The sequence below is a fragment of the Molothrus ater genome, chromosome 1 (genome assembly GCF_012460135.2).
Source record: "Molothrus ater isolate BHLD 08-10-18 breed brown headed cowbird chromosome 1, BPBGC_Mater_1.1, whole genome shotgun sequence".
NCBI classification, from domain to species: Eukaryota; Metazoa; Chordata; class Aves; order Passeriformes; family Icteridae; genus Molothrus; species Molothrus ater.
In genome coordinates this window covers 114,722,407-114,735,286 of record NC_050478.2, presented here as the reverse complement: position 1 = coordinate 114,735,286, position 12,880 = coordinate 114,722,407, and the positions used below count along the sequence as shown (strand labels likewise).

At 44.0% G+C, this 12,880-nt stretch overlaps 1 protein-coding gene across 1 annotated transcript; it reads left to right on the top strand.

Moving 5' to 3' along the window:
- The first annotated feature begins 5,972 nt into the window (after positions 1-5,972).
- Positions 5,973-10,750, top strand: PENK (proenkephalin). The gene is made up of 3 exons (XM_036378662.2): positions 5,973-6,202; positions 6,697-6,838; positions 9,770-10,750. The coding sequence occupies exons 2-3, from the start codon at positions 6,701-6,703 to the stop codon at positions 10,433-10,435; spliced, it is 804 nt and encodes a 267-aa protein (XP_036234555.1). The 5' UTR covers positions 5,973-6,202; positions 6,697-6,700; the 3' UTR covers positions 10,436-10,750.
- The last annotated feature ends 2,130 nt before the right edge of the window (positions 10,751-12,880 follow it).

The following is a 12,880-nucleotide window of genomic DNA, read 5'->3' as shown; positions in this document are numbered from 1 at the left end:
AAATGCAAAGCACAAAGAGGTACAAACAATGGTCAGCAGAACAGGTCAAATATGTGTAAAATGAGGGAATGTGATGATAATGTTTCTTATTTCATTTTTAAATGCTCTTATGATTCTTTTTATGTCAACTTCTTCTTCCACTTCCTAGCTAGGTTACTTGATAAATTGAACCTTTCCTTCCCTATGGAAAACAGTTTCTGGAACTCAACTGGGGGCCCAATTCAAGTAAAACAGCTGAAAATCATTTATCCTGAAAGAAAAATGATGGACCTTTGATATGGTACTTGTGAGAACCCTGTGCTTGTGTACCTTTCCCACACCATTTTTTTGCATTAGCATCATCCACTTAGCATTTGCATTTCCACAGGGATTACAGCTGTGACAGTACCTAATCTGGAGTGGACTCTACCTTCAATGAGCAAAACATTGCTTTTACAGCTGAGGAATTTAGCCCAGTGTTAGACCAAGATATGTTGTAAGAGCACAAGAGGCTCAATGCTGCTTGCACAGCCACAGCAAGCTGTGAGACAGACAGACCCCTGCATGAGCAAGGAATTTCCAGCAGAGGTGTAACTAAATGAAGTGTGTGTCCCTTATTGCTATCCCCATCACCTCTGGGGGATCCTCCAGCAGAAGAGGAAGAGCACACACAGCCCTTTGCTGCTCCCTTCATGGCCCAGAAACAGCAGGAGAGAGTTGGTGCTCAGGCCCTGGTGGGTCTGGTGGGAAGGAGGGAGCTCAGTGATCACCTGGAAAACACACAGTGTTGTGCTGCTGGAAATCACAGCAATCGTTTTAAGCTTCATTTCTGAAGCACCCAAACTGTGGGATTTCCAAGTCACCTCTGCCTGCCCTGCAGCACCATGCTGTGCCCCACAAGGAGAACCCAGCCAGCCCTTACCCTGCCTGCATGTACCACACCAGGCTCTCCTCACAGCTCCAGCCTGCAAAAACAACTTGTTTTGCATGTTGTGCTACAGTGTGAACACAGCACTCCCCAGCTGGGCAATAAAATACTAGCAGTGAAAATGTAAGGCTGGAACTGGAGAAAAAGCTCCAAAATTCTGCTGCCTCAATGTGAATAGTAGAAAATAATTGAAACTCACACTCCAAATATATTATTTAGATTCTGGTTGTTTGCTTTTCTTAGTATGAGTGAAGTGATCAAAATCTCTCATTTACAATTTTCAGCTAATCCTTCCACATATGCATTAGACACTGAAATCCTTTTCATAGATGCAGTTTAATACTTCCTTTGTAATTCATGGATGAATTTTCTTAATTGAAAAAATTAGGATAAATCACTCCACTTATGTGGAGCAGTTATTGTCTTAAATAATAATCACTGTGTCTGGATTCCATCACAATTTATTCTGCAACCCAGCACCCAGTTTTCTTCTTATTTTATTGGAAATACCTCTCCCATTGCCTCTGTGGAAATGAGAAAAACAATGCTTTTATAACAAATATGTTTAGGGGAGTTTTTTTACAGTTTATTCTATTCACTCTGCAGCACATTCTATTTACTGCAGTTCAGGACTGATCTCAGAAATTTTCATCAATCTCCGAGAAACAGAAAAATGTAATAAAGTGAATCTCTGTGTATTTTTATAGAACAGCATAAAATTCTTTGCTTCATTGTTACTTTGTCTGATACAATTCCAGGTAAATAAATGCACTAATAATTGCATTTGCTGCATGCTTATTCTGAATGCATGTCACTCGCTTTATTTCACTCAGATAAAGTAGCATGAAGCCTCCTCCCCCCTGACAAAGCTACATGGCATCAACCACTAGGCGGGGACAGTAGCTGTCAGTGCTCTTCCCGTGAAAATATCACCTTATTGCCACCAGATCTGTTCACACCTTTGCCTTCTAAAAGAGGTGTAAATTGTTCAAAGGCAAAAATATTAATAAGAGCCAGCTTCTTCTGAGACCCAAAGTTCAGCATTCCAGTTCTTTATACAAGATTGCCTTCAGCAGCTCTGAGCAGGAATGTCTGCATCATTGAGATCTTTCTTATTTTTTTATATCTTAAATGATACACCTAGACATTTATTAAGGAATATACAGATATCTGGGAAGCACTGGAACATCTCTGTCCTGTAAAGGTACATTTTAGGCAACGCATACCAGCTGTAATTGACTACCTCTCTGCATTACAGCTCCCCTCTGCTTACATTAGACAGCATTTAATAAAGATATTTAAAAAGTAACAATGCATGCGTTGTATATACAGACTAGTAACTCGTGGTTTTTAATTATTTCTATTATATTTGGTATAAGAGTTGACCTGCAATGTCTTTCTTGGCTCTGATACCAGTTATGTATTTTCCCATTAAAAACTAAGCCCGTTTAGGCTGAGCTAAATGGAACCTGACTGTTTGATGTTAAGACATACTGTGATCTTTTACACTGAGCTTAAGAAAATAAGCTCAGTGTAAAAGATCTATTCAATTCTAAAAAAAGATCTTTTCAATTCTACCAAAAAGGCTCTATGTTGTGAGGAGGATTGCTTGAGGTGCTGAAAGCATGTTTATTTCATATTTATATTAATTCATCTTCATTTAATGACATTGTAGCAGCTTGATTAGCATGATGAGTAGAGTTTGGAAAGTAAAGCTGGTCCTGCAGAAAAGATACCAATGTGAATTCTAAGAGAAATTCCATTTCTAACTCAGCTGCTCATTTTTTGCTACAGTTCAGAAATTCACTCAGACTGAGTTCTTGATCAGTAAAATTAAGACAATTTCACCTTGGCTTCACCTCGTTTTGCCTTAAATTTGGGAGTTAGACAAACCATAGGGCAATGGGGCCCTTGGCACTGCAAGCACTACTGTTGTAAAAACAGTTTTCTTCTGGCTGGTATTTTTAGATGGCAGATAAAAAGCAGTTGGTATCTGTGGTAATTCTGGATTATACAAATGCTAAAGGTTTTTTTGCATTAGTAGCAAACAAGCTACTGTCTTTACTGCTGTGAAAAGTGTTCTCTTTCTCTTTCTGCCTCCCTATTTCTTTGTTTCTCAGTTCACCATTGCAGAGGAAATATTACCCTCCATGCCTACAGTGAGTAATTTTCCTTATGTAGTTTTTGCTCTGTAATATTTTGGCAAAATTTGCTAAATTCTCTTTTTGTTTCATCCTCTCTATGCAAAGAATACCTTCCCCACACAAAACTGAACTCAGAGAGGGAATTACAGAGCTTTCATTTGCTGACACTGGGAAAAGTGAGCTCTTCAAGAAATATCATCTACATCACTCCTTTCTTGTATCACATCCTCAGTGAATATTAGCATCTTTCAGGAGGAAGAGAAGGACTCTGTAGCAGGCACTGTAGGAAAGGGTAAAACAAGACTCCAGCTTCTTTTCTTCCCACTCTCAACTCTGCCATGCCCTGGGGACCCTTTTACAACCTCCATAAGGATGTAGGATGAGGACCAGTGACAGAGAGGAACCAGGTGAAGATGCAAATGACAGATAGGAAGAAGCAGATGAACCAAAGAGTCATCTGTAGTGCTTGCAACAGCCACAGCTGGATTTCTTCTGCCCAGTGCTAGCTGTACACAGGTACCTCTGCTCTCTCTCTCACTTGCTGAAAATGTCCTTGCAGATGTGTATTTCACACTAGATCTCTTCCACCTTTTCCCTGTTTCCCACCATCAGGCAAAAGGCTTATGCACAGTAAAATAACTCTCTTCACTAGTTCACTTCTACACAGAATTTACAAGAAGCCTTTTATTTGGTCCTTTTATATGCTTTACTCTTACTTCATTCTTTATCTTTTCCTGTTATAATCTGTATTTTACCCACAGGGATTATCTGCACCTCTGTACACAGTGAGATTCTAACACTGGCTGGCTTTCATCATGAACAGATTAAGCACAATGAGTGACATCAAACAGAGTAGTGAAGGCTGTGGCAGGCTGAGGAGCTGAGTGAGCTGGCTGAGCACAGATGCTCTTGTGCAGAATGATGAAAGCAGCAGCCTCTCAGCCCAGGGACATTGCATGTACGCTGCTGGAGGCACAGTCATGGCACTACTGGGCTGTCTGTCCTGTCACACCATGCTGACTATCAGAGTGCAAGCCAATAAATGATGGCAGAGCTGAGAGTCGGTAAGTGACCCTGAGGACTACTCTGATGATGTCCATCACAAAAAGCTCTGCTTGTACTGAGCAACTTTACAGCAAAGGAGACATCAAATGTGTCACTTCTGGAGTTAGTCAGTGCTTCCCTAACCAACTCAGGAGCAAACTTGAAAGCAATCCTGCTGATTCAGTGGCATAGCAATTTGCTCATTGTTCCAAATGTAGATCCCTCACATGCTAACATAAATATACCCACTGGGATGATTTTTAAAATGTCTACCTCTTCTCTTGAGGGTTCACTTACAAAGTTGGCTGATACTACTGCATAAACAGAGAACCTGATTCTCTTCTCACGCACACTGATTATAGGCAAGAACAATGCCTTTGGCTTGAACAGATGTATTTCTGAAAATCCATACATTAATTTGAGCATCCTTAACCTGAGTCTGATAGCTGATGTAAAGACAAGGTGGCAAAAAATCACGGTTTCCATACAGTAATATTACTGGATTTCCTCTTACTTCTAAAGGATAAAGATCTGGCTGTATCTCAGTGAGTGTGTGACATCAATGTACTGCAGCATCAGAAAAGGCAAATGAGACCTGGGGAGGTATAAATTGAGGTGTCTTCTTCCTCCAGGGAACATAATTACGCATTATTGTCCTAATGAAATTTCAACTGACATACTGTGTTCTGTTCCCATCACTCATGCACAGAAATTATGAACTCCAACCAAAGCAAATGCAGAGCAGAACATTCACATGACATCTTAGGACAGACTGATGAAGAGCACAGTTTGTTCACTTCGGCAAAATGAGGACTACAGAGAATAATCCCACTCCAGAAACACTAACATGAGGGAAAATGCTCTTTTAGCTGAAGAACCATGCTGGAAGAAAATCAAGTTAATATAGACCAACTAGAAACAATTTGGGGCTGAAAGTAGAAGCTGGCATCTGACAGTCAAAGAAATGCAGCTGAGCATGGCTGGGGCAGAGCCCTCTACAAACAAGAGGTGCCAGGGATCAGTGTCATTGCTTTACACCTGTTCCCCAAGATGTCAGTCAGAGCACAGCAGTGAGCAGCCCTAGCTGCTGTGCTTGAGAACCTTGTAGAAGGGCTTGGAGGTTTGCTTCTCTCTGGTTCATTCCTATTTGTGTTTTCCTGAGCATCAAAATTGTGACAACAAAGCAAATCTACCCATACTAGTGAATTCCAATAGTTTCAAATTACAACCCTTGTCTTCTTCCTTGGTCTAATAAATTCTGCTTCCCTCAAACAGTTTTACACCTGGGGCTTAGGGAGAGAGGCAGAAGACGTGCAGCAAGAACTCTCAGCACAGCAGCTTGGGGGTTTGGCGGAGTAGCAGAGAGGGAGGAAACAGAGAAGAAAAAAGAATTAAAAACAAACAAAAAAACAAAAAAACACAAAAAAAAACCCCACAAAAACACAAAAAAAAACCCCAAAAATTCCCAAACGCTGTAACGCTGTCCCACTCTCCGCGTTGTGCGAGGCTCTTTCGGGAGCCTGCCTCCGCTGCCCCGGGGAATGGGGTTACCTCCGAGGGGCTGCCGCAGCCTCGGGGCGCCTTTCCCGGTCCCTCACGCCCACCCCCGCATGACTCACGGGCTGTCTCATTCCCCGCCCGCCCCCGGTGAAAACTTCCCCCGGTAACTTTGGCGGGGCCGGTTCCGCGCTCCCCCCTCCCCGATGGCAGGGGCACGCACACCCCCTCATCCCAAGCCCCGCTGGAGTCACGGATGGCGGGGCGGTGGTGCCGGGGGGGATGTCGTAGTGGCCGCGTCAGCGGGAGCCCGACGGCGATTGGGGGAGGCCGCCTTCTCCCCGCGGTCCCCAATTATAAAGTGCCGCCGCCGCCGCCCGCACACGCTCCGCAGCGGCGCGCCCGGCCCCGGCAGCGGGCTCGGCTCGGCGCCCCCCGAGCCGCCCTCGCTGGAGCTGCCAGCAGGCCCGGCCCGGCTCTGCCTGCCTCCCCCGGGGCTTCTCCGGAGGCTGCTCGGTCTCGCTATCAATATTAGTGGCTCCGACGCCGAGGCTTCAGCAAGGCGCAGCTCCTTTCTCCGCAACTCCCGGGAGCCCCGAGGGCAGCGTGTGTGAGTGAGGAGCAGCTCTGCCCGCGGTCGGGACCGGGGGAGGGCCGGGGCGGCTCTGCCGGGGCTGGTGCCGGTGTCGGGGAGGCTGCTCGGGGCGTCCCGGTGGGAAACCCATCCCGGGAGGGGCCGGCATCCCGTCCGTGCCGCTCCGCGGTGCGTCCCTTCTCCCCCTGCGGTGCCGGCTTTTGCAGGCAGGGAGGGATAAAGCGTTTGGGGACTGTCACCAAACGGGATCTGCTGGGCGCTTCATCCTCCGGGTCCGCTCCCGTTCCGAACGCAGGTCAGTTGCCTTGCAGCTAGCTGCCAAGCGCCCGCTTGCTTAAAGCTCCCGCTTGCCTCGCAAGCGCCATCACCCCGGCTCTAAAAAGCGTGAGTTTTAGCGGAGTTGGTTTGAACCCTTTCACGCCGCCTTTTCCTTCTCCGAGGCTGGGGGGCGGCCGTGCCGGGGTGGGAGCGGGAGGAGGCGGCTGCCGGCTGACCTCTCCTTCTCGCAGCCCCATGGCGTTGCTCCTGAGACTCGGCTGCTCGCTGCTGGCCCTCAGCACCTGCCTCCTCCCGAGGGCCCGGGCCGACTGCGGCCGCGACTGCGCCGCCTGCGCCTACCACCTGGGACCCCGCGCCGGCATCCACCCTCTGGTAAGCGGCACCGGGGCCGGGAGCGCCTCCGAGCCCCGAGTCCCCGCGGCCGGGCCGCTTCCCCGCTAACGTTGAAGGGAGGAAAGGGGGAGCGGGGAAAAAACAGCGAAATAAGAAAAATAAATAGTGGGGGAAGCGACCGGGGTCGCTTGGAAGACCCTTTTTTCTGAAGAGGGGAGAGAGGGAGAAGCGGGTTTAGGGGCGCTGGGCAGAGGGCGAGGAGCGAGCGGAGAGCGCTGATACAAACCCAGAGCGCCCCGAGGAGCCCCGAGCCCGCCCGTCCCTCCCGTCCCTCCCGCTGCCCGACGGCGAGAGGCGGCCTTCGGGGACGGGGACAAGCGACACCGCCGAGCAGCCCCGCGGGGAGCCAGGAAAAGGCCGAATGAAAACGTAAGGAGGAAGGGAAATCCGACCGGAGAGGGCATCTCTGCAAGGGTAGGAGGGGTCGCTGCCCCTCCAGGGCATTCCAGCGCCGACAGGACGGGGGGAAGCCGAGCAGAACGGGAGGGAGGGTCCCGACCCTTGTCCGCTGGCTCCATGGTAAGATGAGCTCTCTCCGGGCAGGACGCCTGTCGAGCTGAAAAGATCTGCCTGAAATCTCACTAAAAAAAAAAAAAAAAAAGTGTGTTTAAAGCCTATTTGCGTAGCAGTACCTTCGCTGTTCTCCTCTCTGCACGGTGCTGCACAGCGTTAGGAATATGCCTGTGGAAGATGCTCGCTTCTTAGACAAGTCGTGCTAAGTCCGGAAGGGGGGGACTGGGGGGTGGGGGTTAGCTGTAATTCTTATGATGTTGAAATAGTTTAAAAGAACAGTCGCAGAGGCAATTAAACTTGAAATTTAAAAATCGGGGGTCAGTGAAAGTCTGGGGTCCCTCAGCCCTTCCTGAAGAAGGTGGGAACTCTGGCTGCCGAGTACTTTGCCAGTGGCATCAGTTGTTCCTGACCTCAAATACACACACACACACACACACACACACACACCTATATTGAGGCATCATGCTCTCAGCACTTCTAAATGATCTTAAAAATTGTTCCTCTCATGTCACTGGTTACTTGGGATCATGCAAAAGGAAGGGCTTGGCTCTCTAGACTTACACAGAATTAGGAACCACTGAGTACTTCTATTTACTCCAAAAGCTCAAGAGCTCTTAACCATAGTAGGCTCAGAAGGGCAAGATTATTTGGACAGCTGGCCAAACAGTTCCCTCTACTTTTTTTTTTCTCTCTGCTCACATTAGCTTTCAATCAAACTTTAGTTTTAATGTCAACTAGGGTAAAAAAAGTGGTAGTTTGCCCTTATGGAGGGAGGGCTTTTCAGAGTATATATTCTGCATGTCTATTTTGACAGTCTCTCTTGCACACCTTCAGTAGTCGTTAAAGAAAGAATCAAAGTTCTGTTCTGTGAGAATGTTTGTTTATTAACTAAACAGGTAAAGAAACAATGTAGCACACCTTGTATTTGTCAAACATGTATGAACAATCCTTGGAAACTATTGTTTCTATGTATTAGTATCAAGTAACATAATAACTGAATTTATTATGTTGTATTTGTTAGACACCAGACATTGCACGCTGATCTGGTCACTTACACTGATGAAGTATGTTCATCTGACAATAGGAGGTTATTAAAACTAATTGAGAAAGAGAGAGACCTATTCTTTCTTTGATTTAGAGCAATTCAGACTGAAGCTGAAATCTTACTCTCTCTACAGCATGACTATAACTTATAGTAATAAGCAGGTAGTGGCAGTTAAATTATTGTATTACACAATATATAAACCCCTTTAATTTTCTTGTGATCATACCATAAAAGTCATATTTAAATTTCTTAGAGTAAAGTGATGCTGAAGAGACAGACTGTGCAGTGGATAATGAGCTATCAGACAGAGCTGTGCTGGAGTTTAATTTCACATTTTAAAGTATGTTAGGATCCTTAGAACACATCGTCTAGAGTCAGAATGAGTGTTTATCTTATTGAAAATATTGATGATTTTTCTTTACCTATTGTGGTATGAAAACCACAGGCAAGAAGAAAAAACACTAGAATCACCTTATTTTACAACTTAAGGGTATGGCTGCACAAGAAGTAAATTCCCCTGACACAAGAGAGATAATAATAGCTAATATCCATGTTATTATCATCACAAGACAGGTTATGAGATATGCATAAGGTACTGAAAGCTTTTTCATGTTGTAGCCTGACAATTTTTCAATACAGTCAGAAACCACACAGCTTAGGATTTTTTTTCCGTCTCTTTAATGGTCACTGCTTTCCAGCTAGCAAAAAGGGAACTTTGATCCTGCCCTAAGAGAGCCTGTGTTTCTACATTTCTATTGGTACATGTTGGAATGATCTGTTCCACAACGAGAAACAAATGGCAACACACAGCCTTTAAAGCTATGCAGTGTATTGAAGATACTGAACAGTGCAGTACAGCTGGCTTCTTTGCAATGTCCATGCTGTGCAGCTTTTCTGCACAGTTTCTGGATGATACTTTTAATTATGAAGTCTGAATATATTTCTACACTTGCATTATGAAGCAAACCACAATTGGTCTTTAGCTTCCCGGTAGTAAATTTTAAAAAATAAATCATAACTCTCACAAGTGTAAGGCAGATAACAGGAACTGTAATTTTGGCTTCCTTTGAAACAGAAGCATAATTGCAACCTGAACATAGAGGATCCACAATTCATGTTATCTGGTAGTCTACCTCTTGTAGTGGAGACTACCTTGTCCTTCAGAGAGGGATATAAAGAGCTTCAAAATAGACAGGTGCCAAAACAGCTATTCCCAAAGAGCATTTCTACCAAGCCACTCACAAAGAGAGGCTCGCTCACGCTCTTTTATAAACAAGTAAATCTAAGATAAGGCTGTAGCGAGGTGATAGTTGCTATCAAATAATTCTCAGCAAACCACATCCATTTTTCAGGCATGTACACTAGAATGCGAAGGAAAACTGCCTTCTGCCAAAGCCTGGGAGACCTGCAAGGAGCTCTTGCAACTGGCAAAGCTGGATCTTTCTGAGGATGGCAACATTGCTCCAGGAGACAAGAAAGAGCTGGACGAGAACCATTTGCTTGCGAAGAAGTATGGAGGCTTCATGAAAAGATACGGGGGTTTCATGAAGAAAATGGATGAGCTCTATCGGGCAGAGCCAGAGGATGAAGCTAATGGAGGAGAAATCCTGGCTAAGAGGTATGGAGGGTTTATGAAGAAAGACTCGGATGACGATGCCCTTGCCAACTCCTCTGACCTGCTGAAGGAGCTTCTGGGAACAGGGGATAACCCCGAAGCGGCGCACTACCGAGAGGTAAATGAAAACGACGGCGATGTCAGCAAAAGATACGGAGGCTTCATGAGAAGCACAAAGCGCAGCCCTGAGTTGGAAGACGAGGCCAAAGAGCTGCAAAAGAGATACGGTGGCTTCATGAGAAGAGTGGGCAGGCCAGAGTGGTGGCTGGATTACCAGAAACGATATGGTGGGTTCCTTAAGCGCTTTGCCGACTCCATTCTCCCTTCAGAAGAAGATGGGGAAACTTATTCCAAAGAAGTCCCAGAGATGGAAAAGAGATATGGTGGTTTTATGAGATTTTAATACCTTTCCTTTTATCCCTTTTGTCCTAAATGAGAAAGACTGCCTTATTTGTCATAACTTATTGTAACGTGTTGCTTGTACTGTACAGTTTTTTACTGTCCTTGGTTAATGATGCAGACTGCAATTTGTTGTTTCAGGTTCTGTGTTCTTTCAAGTCAAATAACTACTTTCTGGTTTAGTCAAGTTTCAGTCTGTATTGTAATTTCCATGCTAGAACTATTTTGATTACTGTATTCGTTTTCTTTAAAGAGGAACTACATCTACAGTAGAGTTGCTTAACTGTACATACAATAAATTCTTCATCCTAACTGCAAACATTCTGAAGTGCTATTTTTTCTCTGTCATTTAATCAAATATCATTTCAATTTTTCTTTAAGCCATCAGAGCAATGCCAACCTTTTTTTCCATAATTACAGGATTTGTAGTGCACACACAACAGTTTAAATATACTTTTGTCTTTAGTTTTCTGTTTCTTCGAACACTAAAATGATAAATAATTTTAATCAGTTAACAGAATAAATATTTAAAGCCTAAATTTATAATTCACAGTGTTAAACAATTGACATTAAAAAAAGAAAAAATCACAAGTGTGTTTGACTTTAAGCACCAAAATAATTTCTCAAGTAAACACAGTTATATGTTTGATTAGGTACATCTTTGATGTTTATCTATATAGGGTTGTATACTTGGCTTTAAAAATAATAAACACTAATTTAAAAAGTGGTAAGATATTTGTGCAAAATAAACATGACTTAAAATTGCATAGAAATACTCGATTTTGCAGGGCACCTGACAAATGTTTTTCCATGGAATAGTTTTGTGTTTCATTCCTCAGCTGCTATAAATCACTTTTGCACAACTGAAATATAGGAAAGTGCTGGTCAGACTTCTGTGTTTCAAGCAAAGGCAGTATAAGTAAATCTGAGAACAAACATAAAAGCAAACATTAACACTGCAGATCCTTTGCAGTTTACACAGGTAGGCTTACATCAAAGGCCAGACCCCATTCCAGTATACAACTCCTTCCAAAATCCTGATGGTCCTCCTCTATTCCTAGTCTGTGAGCAGTTTTCCCCCACCTATTACTATTAGTTACTGGTCACTTCCCACCTAAACTAACATGATGAAATTTGCCTTGGCCATGGCACTGCCAAAACCATCTGTGACTGTGCTTTCCATATCTGTATCTCAGTTTTGCACAGTACTAGCTATTTACAAAAAGGGAAAATAATGGTCTGACTTTTCTTTAATTTCAAGGCAATGGGATTGTCTAGGTTCTCATGTCTTATAAAAATTATGATGTGTTTCAAAATGCACTTGAAGGCCTCATCACATACAATTAGTTATGATGATTTTAGGCTTTGCCCTTAGAGGATGGTATAGGTAGTCTGAAGTGGTCAAAATCCTGCTGAAGGCTGGCTAAAGTGTAAGGCATTCCTTTTCCTTCAATTAGAATCATGGCACCTATTTTCCTCTTCCTGCTGTACAGAAGTGATAATATAAAATTTTTAAATCCAGAAAATACAGGTGCCTGGAGAAGCTCCACAGCCTCTTCAGGATTCAGTTGTGTTCCCTATCACCTTACTATAGAGTTCTTCAAGATGCCACCAGCCACAGGAAAAGTCTTCCCATTCTTTCCTCCATTGCACCTGCCCACAGTGGCTGGAGAACAATGCATCACCTGAGTGGTTTCATCCACAAGAACCTTGGGCTGTGTGCACTAGGGCTGCTCTGGAGCACAAACCCATACATGGGATGCAGCCATCACCAACAGGTTTGATTTAAATGTACACTCCAGGAAGAAATAAGTGACATCCTTAATATTTCACTTCAACGTTTAGTCACTTCTTTTCCCTAAAAAGTTACTCACCTGTAATTTAGCCAAAGGACTCTTGCTGGCCTTCAAACTAAAACAAGCATTGCTGTACCTGTTGATGCAAACAGTTGACCAGCTGTTTTTACCCATCCTTCACAGTTAACAAAAACTTGGTAATTTAAAAAGGAATAAAACTCCCAGACCTCAAGAGATCTAGTATGTATATTGAAAAATGAAGTGGTCTGATCAACTAAACCTTTAAATTTATATCAATATGACACCTTTGCCACCATCTTTGTCACCTTTTGAGCCCTAAAATCAAGAGCCAGACAAGATTAGGTAATAAAATGTTATGATTTTAATGAAGATCCCTCCAGGTGCACAACATGCTGAAATGCACACCAAAAATGTGCCAAAGATGCACACGTAATATAGGGCATGTAGAGTTTTATAAGTTTAGCAAATTAGCATAATTGACAAGACTCCCCAATTAGAAACACAAGTGATGAATTCCCCTTCTTGGTTCAACCTCTTCTAAAGCTCACCTTCCTTGGTAGTTGTTAATGGGAAAGTGTCTTGGGAAGGTTTCTTGGTCTTGATTCCCATACGAAGCAAGATTAGAGCAGGCC

Bases quoted from the DNA above. Each gene is read 5' to 3' on its own strand.
- PENK (XM_036378662.2), top strand. From the start codon at position 6,701: ATGGCGTTGCTCCTGAGACTCGGCTGCTCGCTGCTGGCCCTCAGCACC. The intron at 6,839-9,769 runs GTAAGCGGCACC...TCCATTTTTCAG, and splicing joins GCGCCGGCATCCACCCTCTG to GCATGTACACTAGAATGCGA.